The sequence below is a fragment of the Podarcis filfolensis genome (genome assembly GCF_964270895.1).
Source record: "Podarcis filfolensis genome assembly, chromosome: 7".
Classification (NCBI taxonomy): Eukaryota; Metazoa; Chordata; class Lepidosauria; order Squamata; family Lacertidae; genus Podarcis; species Podarcis filfolensis.
The window spans coordinates 80,740,796-80,763,773 of NC_139603.1; the positions used below are offsets into that span (position 1 = coordinate 80,740,796).

Here is a 22,978-nt window from a genome sequence, read left to right on the forward strand (position 1 = left end):
TAAACGACTAAACAACAACAAATGGTTTTGACCTATGGGCTACTTTTAAAATGAGGCTGCATTTTAAATTGCATTTTAACCTGTATTTTAAATTGGTTTCCCCCCTCCCTATTATGTTTTTACTGTAATTTTACTGGTGTTAGCCGCCCTGAGCCCGGCTCTGGCCGGGGAGGGCAGGGTATAAATAAAAATTATTATTATTGTTGTTGTTGTTGTTGTTATTATTATTATTATTATTATTATTATTATTATTATTATATTTTCATCTGCAAAATGTTGGGCTGCATGTAAATATCTTTCCTGCAGAAAACAGCAAGGCCTCAGGAACCCACAGAGTTTACACACAAGCACACACACTGGGGTCCTAGATTGTGTTATCCTTGCAGATAATGCATGGTTTCTCTCTCACACATAAACAACCACACAGAGAGAGAAGGGGGATACTCTGGCTATTGCTCCAACTTGCAGCAGAGATTTAATAGCAGTAAGTTTGTGGTTGAGATCCCAAATTGCTGAGGCTTCATTACTCTTACACAGCACACTGCCGAATATTTATTAGCGCAACATGAAGTATTAGCATCAATAATTAAAACCAAACTAAATAAACCAAGCAGAAAGGGCCTTTGCTAATGCAGCAACAATGCGCAAGGCAAAGCGACGACCAGGCTGGAAGCATGGGCCGAGTTCCACCAGGGCTGCAGCAAGGCACTTTCTTCAACCCAGGTTAGCACAGAAGCCCACAGGGAACCGACCTCAGCAGGATCTCTCAGATTTCACCAGTTTCCATATGCTTTCAAACTCATCTTCAGAGACCTTGACGGCTAGGAACTTGCCTTTTTAAAAACAACAACAACCTGGAAACAGATTTTTTTTTCAGGGCGGCAAATCTCGTGTCACGTTCTGCACTTGTGCAACGGGACTGCAGAAAAGATAGAGATACATTTGCCTTTTCCAAAGGCGTCAGGGCTGGCTGGGAAGACGAGAAATGGAGAAACAACCACGTCTCTTAATTGTCTGTTGCATGGATGAGTCACCTTTGCCGTTCAAAACCAGCTCTTATTTTTATTCATTCCGCTTTGGCTTCTACAGGCCAGTTCCTTTTCCTTCTCCCATCCGAGTGCCTGATCCTTTCGACCTCAAGCAGCGGAGATCCTGCTTTCCTCCTTTTAGAGGCTAGATCGAGCGAAACAGCCAGTTGCAACACACCCCTGGTTAACCCACCGCTGGCTTGTTATGACAAGATGCCAAAGTGATGTGTTATCTCCGAGTGTAAAACAGAAGAGCGAAAAGGAGGCATGTCTCCAAAAGCACCGTGGAATATGAACATCATTTCAGATGGGGAGAGCAAGAAGCTGCCAATAACCCTGTACCAATAACTATCGCGCCCACCTGTGCACAGGAATGGCTTGTGGGGACATGCATGCCCACTCAGTGGGCAGAGGCATCCCTGCTCAGGACCAGTGTTAGAAATTAGCCAGGAGTCAGGCGCAATTTGCGTCTGACTTGGGTCCATTTGCAACCACGTGGAGATCTCTGGACGCCAGGTTGCCGACTGGGGAAAGCAAAATGTTGCTTAGAAATATTTCCCTTGGTGTTTGGATTTGTTTTATACTGGATTATTCTACAGTGGTACCTCGGGTTACATACGCTTCAGGTTACATACCCTTCAGGTTACAGACTCCGCTAACCCAGAAATAGTGCTTCAGGTTAATAGTGCTTCAGGTTAAGAACTTTGCTTCAGGTTGAGAACAGAAATCGGGCTCCGGCGGCGCGACAGCAGCGGGAGGCCCCATTAGCTAAAGTGGTGCTTCAGGTTAAGAACAGTTTCAGCTTAAGAACGGACCTCCGGAACGAATTAAGTTCATCATCATCATCATCATCATCATCATAATAATAATAATAATAATAATATCTTTATTGTCATTGCCCCCTCTCAGGGACAACGAAATTACTTGACTGCTCCATAAAAACACTAATTAAAACAATACAGTATAGTACAGCAAGGAAGATTAGATGACTTTCAAAGTCCAGGCTTCCCATTCAGGGCCGAGATCGCTCTGGAGAAGAAGCTGTTCTTAAGACGGCTCGTTCTTGTCTTCATTGTCCTGTATCTCCGTCCCGACGGCAGGAGCTCGAAGAGACAGTGACCAGGATGCGATGGATCTTTTACTATGTCCAGTGCCTTCCTATGGCACCTTGTGGCATAAATCTGCTCTAAGGTGGAGAGTGGGCAGCCAACAATGCTCTCTGCTGCCTTAACAACTCTGCACAACCCCATCCTGTCCTGGGTAGTACAGCTTCCGTATCACACACATAAGCCATAAGTGAGCACGCTCTCAATGGCACAGTGATAGAAGGCAAGCAGCAGTTTCTGCGGAAGATGGTTTTTCCTTAGAATTCTCAAAAAGTACAGTCTCTGCTGCGCCTTCTTCACAAGCCCCCTTGTGTTGACAGTCCAGGACAGATCCTCTTGTAATTCAATGCCCAAAAATCTGAACGTTGTTACCCTCTCCACACAGACCCCATCAATCAAATGTGGCTGGATATTGCTCTTCTGTCTCCTGAAGTCCACCACAAGCTCCTTTGTCTTCCTTGTATTTATGAGCAAGTTGTTAGCTCTGCACCACTTTGTCAGCCGCTCCACCTCATCTCTATAATCCGTTTCACCCTCCCTTTCAGGGATGAGCCCAATCACGGTTGTGTCATCTGCAAATTTGACAACCCTATTACTAGGGTGAGCAGCGACACAATCGCTGGTACTTAACCCAAGGTACCACTGTACTCAGTTATTGTCTGGTTGCATACAGGCCATTTGAAATCTCTAACCTTTGTGGAAATGTAAGCAAGAAGTTCGCACCAAAGAAGAACAGATAAATAAGGTAATGGACTATGCGAAACTGTCAAAAATTAACAGCAAAATTAAGCGAATCTAACAATGAGTGTTTTGTGGAAGAATGGATGCCCTTTCGGACTATTTAAAGGAATATTACAGTATGATGAACTTGGGAGCAGAATCTGAGCTATGAACAAAAGAAGCAATTGGATTATAATATTGTGGTTGTGATTTGATAGATAGGCTGTGGCAGAAGAGGAAGAAACAACAATTCCAAGAGAAAAAGGGTGAGAAGTCAACAAAAATAAGAGGGGGGGTGAAAATGTCCTTTGACTGTACATATTTGAAATGTTGAAACTTAATAAAATATAATTGGGGGGGGGATTGAAATCTCTGACTGTTTTGAGCAAGATGCTTTTTATGTTTCCCTGCCGCCTTCCATAGCCTAAACTGTATAAAGCAGAAGAAAAAATTGCAGGAGAGCAACATCAGAACCCTTAATTCTACAGAGCTGCTACCATTAATAATACATTGACCCCGGCATGTCATTAAAAGGTTTTCAGAGCAAGTCGGAGTATCTCAGCAGAATGGAAAGGGCTCAGTCACATGCTTGGGGCACAGCAAAAGCTCCTTTGCGGAGACCACTGGAGTTGCATATACGCTGCTCTGAGGTTTCCAGGAAAGTAAGGGATATTAAGGTAATGAAGAGCATGTCCCAAATCTGCTGGCTTTCCTAGAAACTTAGGAAGCTGCCTTATAGCAAGTCAGATCCACTAGTCCAACTAGCTTGCCAGGAGCATCTTGCATTGTGGATCCTGCATTAAGCATGGGGTTGGTCTAGATGACTTCTTGCGGTCTCTTAGAACTCCATACATTATACAGTCCTATGGCTAGATGGACGGATTCAGCAATGCAATTCTTAACATTTTCTTCTACTCCTTTTAATATTTCAAATTATTCTTTTCCACCACCCAGCACTACTGTCCACAAGCGTGCAATATAAAACATAAAAGGAATACTAGCTATCTAGCTATCTAGCTATCATCTATGTAAAACTAAGTTCTACTGAGAGCAGACCCGCTAAAATCAACAGAAGTAAGTTATGCCCATTAATTCCATTGGGTTTACTCTGAGCTACAGTTCACAGAACATGTTAAAGATTAAAAAGCATTTACGTAAAACAGGTTTTAAAAGATTCCATTAAACATAAAACTTGTGTATCCCCAGCCATGAAGTGTTGCCAAAATAAGGAAGTGCATCATTGCCTCCAGTAATAAATATTCAAGCTGAGACATAGACAAATAGCAAGAGAATTTTAGCCGTGGTGAGTATGAAGTAAGTATTAGCAAAATATAACACACTAAGTATTCCTAGGGAAAAGGGATAGCATAGCGGGTCCTACATGCAAGACAGAACTGCAAGCGGTTTCTTTATTCCAAGGCTACTCATCGGTTGCATGAATCTATTTTTAAAAACTTTTCATCGACTAACTAAAGACGCTGATTAATCAGGCAGCCGAACTTTCTGTAGACTGTAAGCACTCAAAAACTGCAGATGCGAAGCACCACCCTATTAGTTTTTTTAACTTTTTTATCCCAAATGAATGGTGGCAAAGAACAAAACTACTGCAAAACACACACACACACACACACAAGAACATTTAACAATAGTCACATATCCTCATGGCTAATAATTTCAAGATTACCTGGAACAGCCCCTTTCAGCCACCAAACACCTGGGGAAAAGAGAAATGGGGGTTTTTTTAGATCCCTTCCAAATGTTAATAATGAGGGAGACTGACACACCTCAACAGGGAGGGCATTTCACAAACAGGTGGACACCACCGAGGAGGCCCTGCTTTGGATCAATGAGGGGAGAGACTCCATCAGGCAAGGCCTCCTTCCACCTGCCTTGCTCCACCCTCTAGTCTCCGCTCTTCCTTGGGGGTCAGTTTTATACAGTCTCTGCCACAAGAGCTCAGAGCAGAATCACAGAATTGTAGAGTTGGAAGAGACCATGAAGATCATGGAGTCCAGGCTTTCCCAAACTTGGGTCTCCAGTTGTTTTTGCACTGCAATTCCCATTATCCCTGACACTGGTCCTGCTAGCTAGGGATGATGGGAGCTGTAGTCCAAAAACAGCTGGAGACCTAAGTTTGGGAAAGTCCTCCCCCTGAAGTGCAGGAATCTTTAGCCCAAGGTGGAGCTCAAACCCATGGCGCTGAGATTAAGTCTCATTCTCTACCGACCAAGCTGCCCCTCAAGAGTAGTGTATGCACGATCCCCAGGCAATCTCACATCACTTCACAACCAGAGACATAGGAAGGTCAGGTGGTACCTGGTGAGGAAAATTTCTGGTCACAGAAATTTCTGGTCACAGAACCCCCCCCCCCCCCCGCCCACACATTGATTTTTTAAAATTCATTTTTTGCCTGCAAAAATGGTTTTACGTTATTTCATTTTTTTCTCACAAAGGAATGTGGATTCTGGGCCTCTGATAACAAGTAGGCAACTATGGACAGATCCTTAAATCTACAGGGTAGATTGTGTTTTGGCTCGTGTTATTTTATTTATATTTATTGCTTATTTATTTAATAAATTTTTTTTTAAAAACCTGCAAAGTGGTTTACCAAAACACAAAAAAAACACCACAGCAGTAAAATAAAAAAAAATTAACAATCCTACTTTAAAACATACAAAAGCTAAAATATTAAGGTTAAAATTACTTCAACTTCCTAAGCATCTAGGAAGATTGCCTAAAGAAGAATGCTTTTAGCTGGTGCCCAAAAAGAGTCTAGCAAAGGCACATGCTTTGTTGCAATAGGCGGGGAGTTCCAAAGTGCAGGTGCTGTCACAGGAAACAATGCAGTGCAGATATTATGTGGAACCTGTAGTATCTGAAGATTCAGGCATATCAGTTAATATCTTGACCCTGCTCCACTGAATTGAAATTTCAGCCTTCACGACATAGGAAAATGGCCAAGTAAACAGCTATTTTCATGGAGGAGGGTCAAGTTATTAACTGATATGCATGAAATTTCTTATATAGCTATATAATCCCTAGTGTGGTAAGATAAGACCTTTGGAGCAGGCATTAAAAAAAAAAATGAACCGCTCTAGTAGGGCAGTAATTGTTCCTTGATAATTTGTCAACCCCCCTCCATGATGGCACCTGGGGCGACTCACCCACCCCCTTTCCTACACCCCTGCTCACAACCCCTGAAGCCCTCTTAAGTTTCATTCATGGGACTGTTATATGCCCCTCCGCAACATTTTCTAGGTTGGGTAAGAGAACCTGCAGCCCTTCAGGTGCTGGTGGAGTCCCATCAGCTCCAACCTTCACAGTCAACGGTCAGGAATGATGGGAGTAGCATCTGCAGGGCCACACATTCCCCACCACTGCTCTAGACCAATTGGAACGCCCACACTACAAACAGGGCTATGTATTTCTTGTTGTTGTCGGTCTTAAGATACAACGGAGTGCACCTCTGGGGGGGTGAAGCCAAAAGCTGGAGAATCGCAGCACCTGCTGTGGCTGCTGAGACCTTGTAACTCTTGCCTCCCGCATTGTTTTTGCTGCGCTAGCAGCACGGAAGTGACCACTCTGGGGCACAAGCCTGGGCAGGGTATATGGAGGTCGTGGTCTGCCCAGAGGGCAAGACCACCCCTCCCTCGGCCTTGCTGATGGGGTCCAAAGGAAAGCAGACCAAGACATTCAGCACCAGCTTGGCTGCAGGAGTTGCCGGAAGGAAGTACAGTGGTACCTCGGGTTACATATGCTTCAGGTTACAGACTCCGCTAAACCAGAAATAGTACCTTGGGTTAAGAACTTTGCTTCAGGATGAGAACAGCAGGAGGCCCCACTAGCTAAAGTGGTGCTTCAGGTTAAGAACAGTTTCAGGTTAAGAACGGACCTCCAGAACGAATTAAGTTCTTAACCCGAGGTACCACTGTATGTATACAAGGCACCATCCAATTGTCTTAAGGACTTCACTTCGGATTTGTGTAGGGTTTTACTTCTTAGCCGTTTCTTCTCCCAGAGATGTCCCACATGACAGCTATAAACCGCTTTTATGGTGTGGCTGTTAATATCATCATCATCTTCATCATCATCTCACCATGCCTCCAAGGACCTAAGAGTGAGTCTCCTTCCCTTTGTATCCTCACAACAACCCTGTGAGGCAGACTTGACTGTGAGATACCAACTGGTCTAAGATCGACAAGGGTTCTTGGTTACCCACCCGGGATTCGAACCCACACCTTCTCAGCTTTAAGTCCAACACTGCAACCACTGCACTGGCCTGACATCTGTAAAAATACGTGTGGTTTCTCTGCACAGGCCCTGCCCTGTTCCATAGCCGTTGTTGTTGCTCAGTCATTTAGTCGTGTCCGACTCTTCGTGACTATTCATTTTACTGGTTTTACGCAGGAAAGCCATACTAAATGTACCCATACTAAAAGTGAGATATAGTCGTCATCTTTCCATTTGCCCTTTTCGCATTTTTGGTTTATTTATTTCACAAAAGCCCACGGCACGATAAGCCACGCCATACATTCAAAGAACATCCTTGCCCAAGAATCCTGGGAGCTGTAGTTCGCCTCCTCCCAGAGCTATGATTTCCAGCACCCATAACAAACTACAGTTCCCAGAGTTCTTTGGGAAATCCATGGTGTGGGTGTGGCCCCAGTCACTAAAGATGCCATTCGGCTGCTAGGGGATATTCCAGCTTTTATATTGTGGAATACAGTTGGTGTGTGACCCTTCCATTTCACCCATGCCCTTGGTATAAGTCTGTTTCTTGCAAAGTTCTCCACACTGCAAAACGTTCGAGTTGTTAGTAATGCACAGAAACCTTCTTGATCACTATCAATTAATTCGATATTTAAATAAAAGTATGGTGGGTTATCAGTATGCCACGATTCATAATAGAGAACCTCCATGCCCAAGGGAAGTATACCTGCAAACAGCAGGTGCAGACAGTAACCACCTTCACACCCAGTTTGTGGATGTGGTGCAGCTGACCAGCGCTGAAAAGAAAATCCAGTATTAAGTGGAGTCTTGGTCCGATCTGCTAAAGCAGTGTTGTGTCCTTGTTGTTTTAATTTCTCGCTGATCTTGCTTTTCCTTAAAAACAGAAAAAAGCTTATTCATCTCCATATTTAATTGCAGAGGTGCGTTTCAGGGGCATCTCATTTTTTAAAAAACGAATAAGCCTTTTCACAACTCATCTAGAGAAGCGTCTTTGTAGCAGCGTTTTCAATCTACGTGCCTTTTTACAAACTCCCCAGAGAACATCATATCGCCCCCCCTCCCCAAAAAAGAGCACAAGTGTTGCTCCCGGAGAAACACACACAGGGACCCAAACAACCGCCTGCAATTCTTTTTGTTGACAACAAGTTTCCATGAGGCTGTTGCCTAGACTAGAATGATAAAGCACCACAGCCAGATCATCAAACATTCCTGTTTCTATGGCAAATTCCCCACAACACCTTGAGCGCTTTCGACTTTCAGGAAAACATGTTCTCTTCCATGTGACCAAGATAACATTACGTTATCACAGCCCTCACATCTTCAGGCGTTGCATCTCTCGAGGGCTCAGAGTGCCCCCCTTTTTTTTACAGGAAGAAAATAAAGCCATGCTTTCTATCTTTGCAACGAGCTTCCATCATCCAACATCGTGGAAGGTTTTATCTTGCAGGAAAAGAACCCAGCCGATCACCTAGTGCCACAATTTAACTCCGTTATCGAAACGCACCCTAGCTGTTGATAGCGATCAGTCCACCTCAGAAAGCAAATTCTTATCACGCGTTTTCCCCAACAACCCAGAATTCATATGCTTTTTTTCCTATGCCGATAACCCACAACCCGCCATCACCAATTCAGATTTATTTACCAGCGTGTTTTTCTGCCCTTACAAACCACCACGGTTTCTTGCAAAGAGCCCTTTTGGGTAAAAGAGGCACGTGAATGAGAAGCATCTCTGAGCGTTACATGCGTGCCACGAGCCTTCCCAAAGGCTGATTCACACATTACATTCAGCACAAAACGCAAAACACCACCGAGGTGGATTTGCAGACACGTGCATCTTACTGGGAGCCCGGGATCAAGTGCAACTCCCGGCTGGGTTGTCTGCACACCCCTTTGCTGCAGCAAACCCGTGTGTGCTGCCACATAACGTGGGAAACGGCCCTAAAGCTACGCTCTCCGTTCCAGGATCTGGGTCTGCAGCTTGCTAGAACCCAACCAGAAACATGTTGTTGTTGGCATCGTGGCATCGGCCCACCAAATGACACCCCCCCTCCTAATATCCATCCCACTGAGGAATGCCAACCCATATGGACATGATTCCTCACCCCTGGTCCCATCCAACCCACCCACCCCCCGAACATTTTATCCTGGCCCATCGCGCAAGCAATCCATCAACCGCGCGCCCAGGTGTCATGGGGTGCCAGCAGCGACTCACACGAAGGCGTGATAGAGCAGCGCCCAGCCCCTCGGCCTCTCCAGGGCGTCGTAGATCAAAGTTTGCATCCGCCTGTATTTCACGTTGTTCCTCTTGACGGGTCGGCTGAGCGGCGTCTTGGCCAGCAGCCCAATCCCTTGCGCGGACCTCTTGCCACCGTCTTCCTTGCCCGCCCCTTCCAGCAGGAGGGTCCCATCTTTGTCTGCCCCGGTGCCCAGAGCCAGAGCGCCCTGCTCCAGGTCCCCAGAGGCCAGCCCCACTTTCTTCTCGTCCCCGACGTGGCCGCCGCTGCCACCACCATCAGCCCCTGGAGGTGGTAGCGGCGGCGATGCTCCTGCTGCTGCCGCCGCCGCCGCCTTCCTGGATTTTAGTCCCATCTTCCTCTCCTCCTCCTTCTTCTTCTGCCCTGGTCCTCAGAGGTGAGCAAGGGGTGCGCAGGAACAGCAGCCGCGGGGAGCCAAAGGCCATGGTCTGCGCCCACCCTCCGATTTTCTGGGGGGGAGGGAGAGGGGAGGGCTCCCCCCTCCCCAGCAGGGCAGGGCAAGGGAGGAGAGAGAGGGGGGAGAGCTGGAGAAGGAAGGAAAGGCAGGGCGAGGGAATCACATCCTCCGTCAGGTCATCGCCTCCCCAGGGGAGATGGGCATCAGCTCCGCAGGCACCGAGGAGGCATCAGCGGCGAGGATGCTCCGGAGGAATGGGAGGAGGAGGAGAAGGAGGAAGAGAGAGGAAGCTGGCAGCGGCAACAACACCTGGTCCAGCCGGGCAGGGGCGAGCAGCTCATCGCAGGGTTTATTTCCCAGCCCGACGCATGAGAGCCCCGGCGCAGCCCCCCGACCCTCCTCGCGCGCTCCAGCTTCCGATGCCAGCCAGGGAGCGAGTTTTCTCTCTCCTCTCTCTCTCTCTCTCTCCGCCCAGCCCTGCCCAACCTCACCGTAGGGCGTGGTCCATTGTAGAGATGGGAAGCCAGCAAATCGCAGCAGCGCCTCAACCGGCTCCTCCTTCTCTTCTTTCTCCTCCTCCTCCTCTTCCTCCTGCCCAGTTTGGCGAGCGCCCGGCGCGTAATTGCGCACAGAGCGGCGGCGAGAAAGGAGGCTGGCGCGCGCTCTCCACCCGCCACCTTTTATGATCGCGATTGCCGATGGGTGCAAAAATATAAAATAAAGGGAGAGGTGGGTGGGTGTGAATCCCCCAGAACCAGGCGCGAGGGATTGCCCCTCTCTCCGATAGAGGCAGCAGCGGCGATCGCGCTGCCAAGCTGGCTGTTTTCGCGGCGCTCTCTTTCCGTTCCAGCCTTGGCTCTGGTAAGAGACGGGAGGAGGAGGAGGCCAGGCTAGGGGGTTGCCGGGACTCCCCGCGGCTTTCGGGCTGGGAGGAGGTGCGGGGAGGCTGCGAGAGGGAGGGGTGCTGGCGTCACACACAGACACACACCTGCACGATCACCTTCTTCCCCTGCCTCGTTCCCAACGCTCCCAAAAAGCCCACAGCTGCAGCTTCTGGATCCCGAAAGGAGCCGCGTTCATCGGTACGATTTTCAGAACGGTCTGTGATGACGCCTGTTTTCCCAGGGCTCGGTCATAGGAGGAGGATTTGCGAGAAAGTGTCCCTAAAACACACGTAGGGGTCCTCTTCTGAATTTGCAAAGAGTGCCCCAAAGCACATGCAGAGTGCCCTCTTTTGAATTTGCAAAGGGACATGCAGAGTGCCCTCCCCTCATTTTTGTGAGGTGCCAGGATGTGAACCTGTTATGATAGAACTGTGAAGTTGGAAGGGACTCTGAGGATCATCTAGTCCAACCCCCTGCAATGCAGGGATGTGCAGCTGTCCATAGGAGAATCGAACCTGTGACCATGGCGTTACCAGCACCATGCTCTAACTAACCAATTGAGCTAGAATGTAATCATACACAAAAAAGCAAAAACATGTTCTTAGATAGAGGTGTATAATCCATCAACTGCCCTTTGTGGTCTATTCACAGCATGATGCAACCCTGTGCACATTTACTTGGGGGAAATTCCAGCTGAGCCCACTGAAAGAAAAAACCTGATTCAGACTAATGGCCCATCTGGGCCAGCAATATTATTATTTTCCTGGGGTAGCCAATGTGTCCTGCAGATGTTGCTGAACATCCCACGAGCCCTGGCCAGCATGTCCAATGGTCGGGGATAATGGACATTGTAATCCAGACACATCTAGTGGGTACCACATTGGCTACTTCTGGGCTTTATATGGACTGGCAGTGCTCTGACCCTTCTACTTGAAGTCCTTCAGTTGACTGGATAGCTCAGTTGGTTAGAGTGTGGTGCAGATGATGCCAAGGTTGCAGGTTCGATCCAGGTATGGGGCAATTGCATATTCCTTCATTGCAGAGGGTTGGACTAGAAACTAGATGATCATTGGGGTCTCATCCAACTCTGCCATTCTGAGGAGCTGGGGTTTGGCCACAGAATCTTTTCCATGCAAGTGAAGCCTATTCTCTGCTAGTAGGCTTAGGGCTTCTTCCTTGAGTTCTTGCTTCTGAGTAAACATGCATGGGAGCAAATCAGGCAGTCGGGTAATAAACCATAATTCCTGGGACTCTCCTATTGCACTCATGTATATAACCAATATCAGTGTCAAATAAATGTATGTTATGGCTCAAAGGATGGATTGGAAATGGGGAAAGAAAGCTATCAAGAACCGTGGCTCCCAAACTAGATGGATGGCCCATACATTGCCAGCAACATCTCATGGCTGCCAGATGGCGGGTAGTGCATCAGAGCAGAACGTAGGCTTTTCTGCATGTAGCCAGCCAATTATTAATTTTTCCTTATCTCCCCGTCCCGTCCCCCCCGCCGCCGTATCCAAATAACAAATGGCAGCATCGATGCCAAAACGATGATCTTATTATCAGTTTTGGTGATAAAAGAACACAAGGTAACATTTCTTCAGCAAGATGCAAACGTAATCCCGGCTGACTAATGCTCCACCAACCACACGCACCTCAGCCTTTCCTAATATTGAATCAGAAGCGGTTTGGGAAGGTCTGAAAGGGCTGTCGCACCCAAGCGCTGACCACAGAACAGGGCATCCCATCAACCACTTGTAGACTGCAGACAGATAAATCTACACACATCCTTGTGGTTGTTCCCAAATTACTTTTACTGGAGAAAAATGCTAGTCTACAGCAGACTGCAAAGATATTTTTTCACTATGCATAAAGAAACAAATTCTTAAAGCTATTCTGAAAATTATAGCCACTCTGATTGTACGCTATTTTTAGTTAGCAATTGTATTTATTTTATTATTGCTGTCTACACACACCTAGATAGCAGAGTAGAACAAGCAGATAGCAGAGGTGCTGCCTTTGGGGAAATCCAGCCAGATGGGTGGGGTATAAATATATTATTATTATTATTATTATTATTATTATTATTATTATTATTATTATTACCCACCTATATCAATGCCTGTGATCTTAATTCCTCAAGTTCAGCCACCTTCCACTGTCCAAACCTATCCTTCCTTTCTCCCTTGCTGCCTCGTATGCTTGGAATTGCATCCCAGGACACTGGTCTTAACATAATTCAGATCCCTCCTCAATTCCACCTTTCCATGACGTCTTCCATGACCATTGTGTGCTATCCCAGACTCTGAGTGCTTGGAGACTCCAGGGGTGCCTGCACTTAACCCAGGTTTTGGCTTTCTTGGAATGAAGGTTAGAAGGGACTGTGGTGTCTTTAAGATACATGGTTTCAATTATACAAGGCACACGGGTGGCGCTGTGGGTTAAACCACAGAGCCTAGGACTTGCCAATCAGAAGGTCAGCAGTTCAAATCCCCGCGAAGGGGTGAGCTCCCATTGTTCGGTCCAGCTCCTCCCCACCTAGCAGTTCGAAAGCACATCAAAGTGCAAGTAGACAAATAGGTACCGCTCCGGCGGGAAATGGTGTTTCCATGCACTGCTCTGGTTCGCCAGAAGCGGCTTGGTCATGCCGGCCACATGACCCAGAAGCTGTACGCCAGCTCCCTCGGCCACTAAAGCGAGATGAGCGCGCAACCCCAGAGTCGTCCGCGACTGGACCTAATGGTCAGGGGTCCCTTTACCTTAACTTTATGCACAACCTAAGCATAGGATGGAGGGGCTCACAGCATTAACTCCCCAACAAATCTTGCTTCTCCATTAGGTTTACAGAGAAGCCCCCAAGCCACAGCTTCGGATCCATCACAGAGCTGACATGACTCTGTGTCTAGCTTCCAGCATCAGCCCAGCCCACACCCCCAACTCTCTCCTTTAGCCTATTGCTCTTTATCCAGGAAGAACCCCCTATTTCCCAGAGAGCACCATCACTTATTGTTGGCCTCCGTCTGTCTCGAGAAACAATGGAGTGTGTCTCCAGGGGTGAAGTCAAACTGCTGTGACCTCTCTGGGGCGCAGGCCTGGGCAGTGTGTATGGAGGTCCTGGGCTGCCCAGATGACAAGATTCTCCCTTGTTCTCACTGATGTGATCCAAAGGAAAGGAGAGCAAATATGTTTGGCACCAGCTCGGCTGCAGGAGTTGCCAGAAGGAGGTGTACAAGGCACCATCTTAGGAACTCTACTTCAGACTGGTGTAGGGCAGGGGTCAGCAAACTTTTTCAGCAGGGGGCCGGTCCACTGTCCCTCAGACCTTGTGGGGGGCTGGACTGTATTTTGAAAAAGAAAAAAAAATGAACGAATTCCTATGCCCCGCAAATAACCCAGAGATGCATTTCAAATAAAAGGACACATTCTACTCATGTAAAAACACACTGATTCTCAGACTATCTGCCAGCCAGATTTAGAAGGTGATTGGGCCAGATCCAGCCCCCGGGCCTTAGTTTGCCTACCCATGGTGTAGGGTTTTACTCTTTAGACATTTCTACTAAAGATGTCCTGCAAAGCAGCTATACACTGCTTTTATGGTGTGGACATGAATATCATCATCATCCCACCATGGATAAAGAGAAACACAGGACTGGAAGGGACCCAATGATATTATCCAGGCTGGCTCTCCCAAGTTCGTAACGATACGGTCATTTTCATGCCCTACCTCAGACTCTAACTAAGCCTAAGCATGTGCAACTGACCCATCACTTCTCTGTTTACGCTATCCTTCCCTTTCTTGCTTCCTGTGTCAAATACAGTGGTACCTCGGGTTACAGGCACTTCAGGTTACAGACTCCACTAACTCAGAAACAGTACCTCGGGTTAAGAACTTTGCTTCAGGATGAGAACAGAAATCGTGCTCTGGCAGTGCAGCGGCAGCGGGAGGCCCTATTAGCTAAAGTGGTACCTCAGGTTGAGAACAGTTTCAGGTTAAGAACGGACCTCCGGAACAAATTAAGTTCTTAACCCGAGGTACCACTGTATTAGATAGTAAACTACTCAACGGCAGGGACCTGGCCCCTTGTACTCAGATGGCACTATATAAATTATAATTAACTAGAGATGCATCAAATTCTTAAATTAGGGGGACATTTCCATATCCACCCCACTCCCTGTTTCTATTTTGGATGAGCCCCAAGCCATCTGGGAGCTCATGTTCCCTGGAGTCCTTCGCTTGTGACTCACGCACCAATTTTGTCCAGCTTTGCAGAGGGAAAGAGGACGTCACACAGCACAGATTTCTGCCCTGGAATTTGCTCCAGCAAGATGTTGTGATGCCCACTCAATTGGGTAGCTTTAAAGGGGGATTAGACAAACTATTGAAAGACGTGGCTATTGACTGCTGCTCTCCATGATGGCTCTGGTCTACCTCCAGAACCAGAGGTGATATGCCTAGGCATGCCAGTGGCCAGGAAGCAGAAGGAGGGAGTGTGTTGCTCTCAGGTTCTGCTCCTTCTGGGCTTTTGGTTGGTCACTTTAGGAATAGGATGCTGGACTAAATGGGTCTTTAATCCAACAGGGCTCTTACTATTCTCCTAAGGTGAAGGTGGGAGGTGGCAAGGAGGACTATACCAGTGATGAAACTGAGTCCCTCTGATTCCGACACATGTCAAATCTTTAGGCACCAGTCAAAAGCACCCCTCTTCTCCCAGGCCTCTGACTAATTAAACAATCTCTAGGATTCTCTGAGGAAATATTATAGTCAAATGAAACCGCAGGCAGGGCTGGAAATATAAGCAAAGGAATGAGAATGATAAATGAATCTAATGTACGACATATGTTCTAGAAATAAGTACAGTGGTACCTTGGGACATGGGTGGCGCTGTGGGTTAAACCATAAAGCCTAGGGCTTGCCGATCAGAAGGTCTGTGGTTCGAATCCCCACGATGGGTGAGCTCCCGTTGCTTGTCCCTGCTCCTGCCAACCTAGCAGTTCAAAAGCACATCAAATTGCAAGTAGATAAATAGGTACCACTCCTGCGGGAAGGTAAACAGCGTTTCCGTGCACTGCTCTGGTTCGCCAGAAGCGGCTTAGTCATGCTGGCCACATGACCCAGAAGCTGTATGCCGGCTCCCTCAGCCAATAAAGCGAGATGAGCACCGCAACCCCAGAGTCAGTCACGACTGGACCTAATGGTCAGGGGTCCCTTTACCTTTTACCATTACCTTTACCTTGGGTTAAGAACTTAATTCGTTCTGGAATTAAGGTCCATTCTTAACCTGAAACTGTTCTTAACCTGAGGTGCCAGTTTAGCTAATGGGGCCTCCCGCTGCTGCTGCCGTGTGATTTCTGTTCTCATCCTGAAGCAAAGTTCTTAACCCGAGGTACTATTTCTGGGTTAGTGGAGTCTGTAACCTGAAGTGTCTGTAACCTGAAGCGTCTGTAACCCGAGGTACCGCTGTATTACATTTAAGGCAGCAGATAAAAGGATTTGAACAGAAGCATCCAGGAAGTAAGGGTGAGGATGCTAAGGGAATATTGTATGGAAACTGAGTTGAATTTGTTAAATTGTATGAAAATCAATAAAAAAATTGTGACAAAAAAATAAAACCCCAATCTCCGGCCTTTTAAACTGTATGTGTGGGAGGGAGTTTGTTATGTATTTTTGCATTTTAATATTTAAACTGCCCTGTCATCCCCAGATGAAGAGTGGTATAGAAATTTAATTAACAACAATAACAACAGGCCTCAGTCTGTTTCATGCCCAGTTCAGAGGCTGGATCACTGGATTAATACTGGAGTAGATCTGAGTGGGTCTGGCTATCACTATTTCAAAGAACCCTTGAACTGATGTGGTCTAGCACTGATGTTGTCTGGGCTGTGTTTCCATCATCTTCGGTTGTGTGGTGTAGGATTTAACTTCTGCATGTTTTCGCCAGCATTTGTATGTAACACAATAATTTCACTGGACGATAATCTCATGAAGGCAACCAACATCCATGGAGGCTCTGCACAGAAGATCTGATGAATGTGTGGCACTCAGGGATGAGGTCAGCAAGAGCAACTCCCTCCTCCCTTCATGTATTGATTGTGCCTGGATGTTGGTCATCGGCAGGTACCAATGGGAAGAGATGTAATTCAATGGTGTTGTTTAGTCGTTTAGTCGTGTCCGACTCTTCATGACCCCATAGACCAGAGCACGCCAGGCACTCCTTTCTTCCACTGCCTCCCGCAGTTTGGTCAAACTCATGCTGGTAGCTTCAAGAACACTATCCAACCATCTCGTCCTCTGTCTTCCCCTTCTCCTTGTGCCCTCCATCTTTCCCAATATCAGGGTCTTTTCCAGGGAGTCTTCTCTTCTCATGAGGTGGCCAAAGTACTGGAGCCTCAGCTTCAGGATCTATCCTTCCAGTGAGCACTCAGGGCTGATTTCCTTAAGAATGGATACGTTTGATCTTCTTGCAGTCCATGGGACTCTCAAGAGTCTCCTCCAGCACCATAATTCAAAAGCATCAATTCTTCGGCGATCACCCTTCTTTATGGTCCAGCTCTCACTTCCATACATCACTACTGGAAAAACCATAGCTTTAACTATACGGACCTTTGTTGGCAAGGTGATGTCTCTGCTTTTTAAGATGCTGTCTAGGTTTGTCAGTTCAATGGTAGGACATCTGCTTTGCATGCAGAAGGTCCCAGGTTCAATTCTCCAGGTAGGACTGGGAGAGGACTCTATCTGAAACCCTGGAGATCTGCTGCCAGTCAGTGTTGACCATATTTTGCTAGGTGGATCAGCGGTCTGACTCAATACAAGCCAGCTTCCTATAGATCAGAACACACTGTGATAACCTGTTCAGAGCACACTTCTTGCTTTCCCTGTTTCACCAAGGTCTCCGGTAAGTCTTTCTTAATATTCCTACCTGGAGTCCTTGAGGTTAGAGATGTTGGGGATTGAATTTTGGACCTCCTGCATACGAAGCACGAGGCTGTATCATTAATATCAGAGTCTGCTCCCTGAACTTTATGGAGGGGGAGGGAAAATGGGTTGCAGCTATCAGAATTAAGGATGTTATCATCCATCAAGTTGGAGAGGCAATCAAATTACTGGAAGCCAGATGCAATGGTATTCAGTGGGGTGAAAAATATTAGGCGTTGCAGAAGAATGGGAGAACTGGAATCTAGCAAAGGAAGGGGGTGCACATCTGCCCGTTTCTTCCTCACCAGATGGCTCCGTTGTAGTGGCTGGATTTTGTTTCTTTCGCTGCTGATCAAGCCGTCTTCAGCAGCTGCTTTTAAAGACATAGCCAAGCAGCCGCCCAGAACGATTGTGACTCAAAACAAGCCTGGGTAAATACACAGAGCTGGATAGCTCAGTCAGTAGAGCATGCGACTCTTAACCACAAGGCCGTGGGTTTGAGCCCCACATTGGGCAAAAGATTCCAGCATTGCAGGGGGTTGGACTAGATGGCCCAACCAGCTCCACAATTCTATGATTGAGATCCAGGGTGGCGTAATGGTTAGAGTGTTAGACTAGGACCTGGGAGAGCAGGGTTCAAATCCCCACTCAGCCATGAAGCTCACTGGGTGACCTTGGGTCAGTCATCATCTCTTAGCCTAACCCAGTGTTCCCCAACCTTGGGCCTCCAGCTGCTTTTGGACTACAACTCCCATCATCCCTCGCTAGCAAGACCAGTGGTCAAGGATGATGGGAATTGTAGTCCAAAAAGAGCTGGAGCCCAAGGTTGGGGAACACTGGCCTAACCTATTTCACAGGGTTGTTTTGAAGATGTAATGGGGAGGAGGAGAACCATGTAAGTCACCTTGAGATTCTTGGAAGATAAAGGTGGTATAAAGGTAAAGGAAAAGGGACCCCTGAGCATTAGGTCTAGTTGTGACCGACTCTGGGGTTGCGGCGCTCATCTCGCTTTATTGGCTGAGGGAGTCGGCGTACAGCCATGTGGCCAGCATGACTAAGCCTCTTCTGGTGAACCAGAGCAGTGCACGGAAATGCCATTTACCTTCCCGCTGGAGTGGTACCTATTTATCTACTTGCACTTTGATGTGCTTTCGAACTGCTAGCTTGGCAGGAGCAGGGACCGAGCAACGGGAGCTCACCCCGTCGCGGGGATTCGAACCGCCAACCTTCTGATCGGCAAGTCCTAGGCTCTGTGGTTTAACCCACAGCGCCACCAGCATCCCTAAAGGTGGTATACAAATGTAATAAGTAATAATAAATAAATAAAACTATTTGAACACTGTTCTGGATATGTCTGTGCTCAGGAGTCTTGTGGGGAGTGGGAGAGAGAGGACCTGAATCAATGGGAAGAACACACCAGGTTTGCATGCCGAACGTCCCAGGTTCAATCCTAAAAGGACATCACCCTGGTTGAGGTGTGTTGAACCAGTCACCAACACAGCCCATTCGCCCTCCTGGTAAACAGCGGTGACACCACTGCCAGGAGGCTATTTCTGTGCTCTGCCCCCAACAGGTGAGTTGCTCCTGTATTGCAGCAGGTTGGGTGGGAGTGAATCCTCAGCAGATGCTCATCCATGCAGATTCCTGCCATGCGCCCTGCATGGATGGGATCCTCCGTATACCCATCCATAAATATGCCAGACAGTACAGTTTTACGTGATGAGTTATAAATGATGGTCAGGGACCGTGCTGGGAGGGCTGCAATGAGGAGGAATGGTGGGAGCGTCCCCCTGGTCCTGCTCAGAATCCTGAATCTTCCCACAGTATAGATTTGGAACAGTGGTTTGCAGAAGGACGTAGTTCAGAAGGCAGAAGCTGGGAAATACTGGATGGGGAACAGCTAGGAGAAGAAACACTGGGAGAGAGAGGGTTAACAGATTCACAGTCTCTAGACAGCATTCCTCCACTCAGCCCAAGGTCAAGAAGAGCTCAGAAAGTGGCAGAACAGAAAGCACAGAGGGTACAAACTCAGATTACAAGACGTAGGAGTGAGGTAGATTAATAGGGGCGGAAGGCGGTGTGATCCTTAATTGGGAGCACCGCAATTTCTAGAAGAGGTGTTCTTTGTTCTCTTGGTATATGCAGAGATAGCAAAATTGACTCCGCTGATAGAAGATGTAAATTTAGAATCCTTTAAAGAGAACTGGACCCGTAATCTGGTGAACCGGGTTTGCGTCTCCGTTCCTCCACATGCAGCTGCTGGGTGACCTTGGGCCAGTCACACTTCTCTGAAGTCTCTCAGCCCCACTCACCTCACAGAGCGTTTGTTGTGGGGGAGGAGGCGAAAGGAGATTGTTAGCTGCTTTGAGACTCCTTAGGGTAGTGATAAAGCGGGATATCAAATCCAAACTGGAAACCCTTTCTAGTCTTTTTAAAAAGTTGTTTCCCATATGCAAAGACCACAGCAGGGTCTGAAGTGTAAGGAAACAGCAGAATACATTAAGAAACATGTTAGAGTGGATGAAATTAGGTAAGATGGAACCTTAAAATGCAATTGTATGTAATTTGAGTTAGAAACAGCAATGGTGGGTGAGCAGGAAGTCACTAGCTTTGCTGAATTGGAATATAATTATTGAGTAACAACTGTAACTTTCTATATGGAAAAAAAATATTATTACTACACACACACACACTTCTGGAAAATTCACATTTTCACCTACATCAACCTTAAACCAAGGTGCAAATTAATTTCTGAGTAAGATTTGCAGTGCAATTACATATCCTAGTCTGAGGAGAGTTAACTATACAGAGCCAAATGCAAGAAGTTCTTATCACTGCCCCTCGGGACACAATATTGTTTAAGACTTTTGCCCTGTGGGTCTGCTCTTAGTAATTTCCAGTTTCAGCAAGTATTGATCCTTCATGGCTATTTTATATATCAAGGCATTTATTGGTTTCATTCCTTTGCAATATCTCAGCAGCTGGAACTCATATTCCTCTCACAATTGATTCATTATTATTTTCGGCCTCGTGACTGCTGCTAGGAAAATAAACCAGCAATTTTAGATGGCATAAAGGGGAAATTATCTTTAAATTCAATTAAGAGAATGGATGGATGGATTTCCGCTCTGGCACCCTACTCTGGAAAGCTGATGACTTCTTCTTTTCTTACCTCATAAATACAACTGAGCCCTTCGCAAAGGCAGCCATCTTGGTTTGTGGCTCTTTTAAAAAAACTAACCAGCAGCTCTGCAAAGTGTTTGCTGGTAAAAAAATTGCCCAGTACTAGCTGCCCTCTGGTTTTAAGACTTCAAGAATAATATATTATGGTTCAGGGGCATAGCGTGGGTTGCCGGTGCTCGGGGCAGGACAGGTGTCGAGACAGCCAGCGTCTAAGCAAGGGAATCTCTCCTTGCAAACTATCCCCAACCTGGGAGCAGAGATAAGGCAGAGAAGCATGGAGGCAGAGAAAATTCTCGCCTGACAGCGCTGTGACAGATGGGGGGCAGAACAGGCATGGCCTGGGGTGTGTTCTGAGGGGGTGCATAGAGAGGCCTGGAGGGTTGCATCCAGCCCCCAGGCCTGAGGCACTGACCCCTGCCCTATCATTGCCTCCTTTCATATTGATGCTTGCCACTTGCTCCTGTATATGGTATCCTCCAAGACCTCTGTAGAACCAGGAGAAAAAGGAATAAATAAATCTGGGGTCGGGTGGTTGGACAGTTCAGGCAGTTACCAGGGTACCTTATTATTATTATTATTATTATTATTATTATTATTATTATTATTATTTATACCCCACCCATCTGGGCAGATTACAACAAAGATTTAAAATACATTAAAATGTCACACATTAAAAACTTCCCTGAACAGCCTTCAGATGTCTTCTAAATGTCAGGTAGTTGTTTATCTCTTTGACATCTGGTGGGAAGGTGTTCCACAGGACAGATGCCACCACCGAGAAGGCCCTCTGCCTGGTTCCCTGTAACTTGGCTTCTCACAATGAGAGGGTTTAAAAAAAAATCATCATTAACTCTTCATTTAATAAGCACACCCTCTCACCTCCAAGTCATCATGGGACACAGCTCCTGCTTGCCTTTCAATTCACAAACAAAAACGTTAGATTCTAAGAAGACAACTGACATCTTAAAAATTAGGAAAGTGTGCTTGTTTTTAACTCAGACTTCTTGTAAAACAGAAGAGTCAATTAAAGATGATGTTCATTTGATATGTGTAAAAATTGAGAACTACGTGCAGAGTTTGCTTCTGACCTATCTAGTCCAGCATCCTGTTCTCACGGTGGCCAACCAAATGCCTGTAGGAAATGAGCAGGATTCAAGCACAACAGCACCCTCTCTTCCTGTGCTTTCCAGCAGCTGGTATTCCTCATCATCATCATCATCATCATAGTAATAATAATTCATTATTTAAACCCCGCCCATCTGGCTGGGCTTCCCCAGCCACTTTAGGCTGCTTCCAACAAAATATTAAAATACCGTAATGCATCAAACATTAAAAGCTTCCCTAAACAGGGCTGCCTTCAGATGTCTTCTAAAAGTCTGATAGTTGTTGTTCTCTTTGACATCTGGTGGGAGGGCGTTCCACAGGGCGGGTGCCACTACCGAGAAGGCCCTCTGCCTGGTTCCCTGTAACTTGGCTTCTCGCAGCAAGGGAACCTCCAGAAGGCCCTCAGTGCTGGACCTCATTGTCCAGGTAGAATGATGGGGGTGGAGATGCTCCTTCAGATATACTGGACCAAGGGCCGTTTAGGGCTTTAAAGGTCAGCACCAACACTTTGAATTGTGCTCGGAAACATACTGGGAACCAATGTAGGTCTTTCAAGACCGGTGTTATGTGGTCTCGGCGGCCGCTCCCAGTCACCAGTCTAGCTGCCACATTCTGGATTAGTTGTAGTTTCCGGGTCACCTTCAAAGGTAGCCCCACATAACGCGCATTGCAGTAGTCCAAGCGGGAGATAACCAGAGCATGCACCACTCTGGCGAGGCAGTCTGCGGGCAGATAGGGTCTCAGCCTGTGTACCAGATGGAGCTGGTAAACAGCTGCCCTGGACACAAACCGAAAGCCAGCCAGGCCTAGCCCTATCATCAAGCAGAGTTAGGCGGCTGCCTCAGACGGCAGATCCCAAGGGACTGGTGGAGGACACGGTTGTGTGTTTCTTGCACCCCCTAAGCTAGCCCGTTGCCATTGCCGAAATTAAGCTTGGCTTTTGTACATGAACCGGCACATTTGGTCCTTTGCCTCAGGCAGCAAAATGCATCGGGTTGGCCCTGAAAAATCAGAGAAGTCTCCAACCTGCCCGGAGAACAGAACTACAAAAGAACTACACAGGAAGAACAAATCATACAGAGAGGAAGGGGGAAATGTTGTATAAGGCCCAAAGCATTTTGAAGAGAGTTCTTCCTCAGGGTAACTCTTCCCTTACAA

General features: G+C 47.0%; 2 protein-coding genes across 3 annotated transcripts in view; both read right to left on the reverse strand.

Annotated features, from left to right (window-relative positions):
• The window catches only part of KCNQ3 (potassium voltage-gated channel subfamily Q member 3), a 146,994-nt gene extending 136,353 nt beyond the window's left edge, over window positions 1-10,641 (reverse strand). Inside the window, exon 1 of one of the 2 annotated variants that reach the window (XM_083621960.1) lies at window positions 9,297-10,641. In XM_083621960.1, the coding sequence (XP_083478086.1) occupies window positions 9,297-9,673 (377 nt within the window). In that variant the 5' untranslated portion in view covers window positions 9,674-10,641. The remainder of the gene's footprint in view (window positions 1-9,296) is intronic. The other variant, XM_083621961.1, reaches the window with a different exon arrangement.
• Window positions 1-22,978, reverse strand: part of TMEM71 (transmembrane protein 71) — a 188,200-nt gene that overhangs the window by 86,162 nt on the left and 79,060 nt on the right. The gene's annotated exons all lie outside the window — the stretch shown is intronic.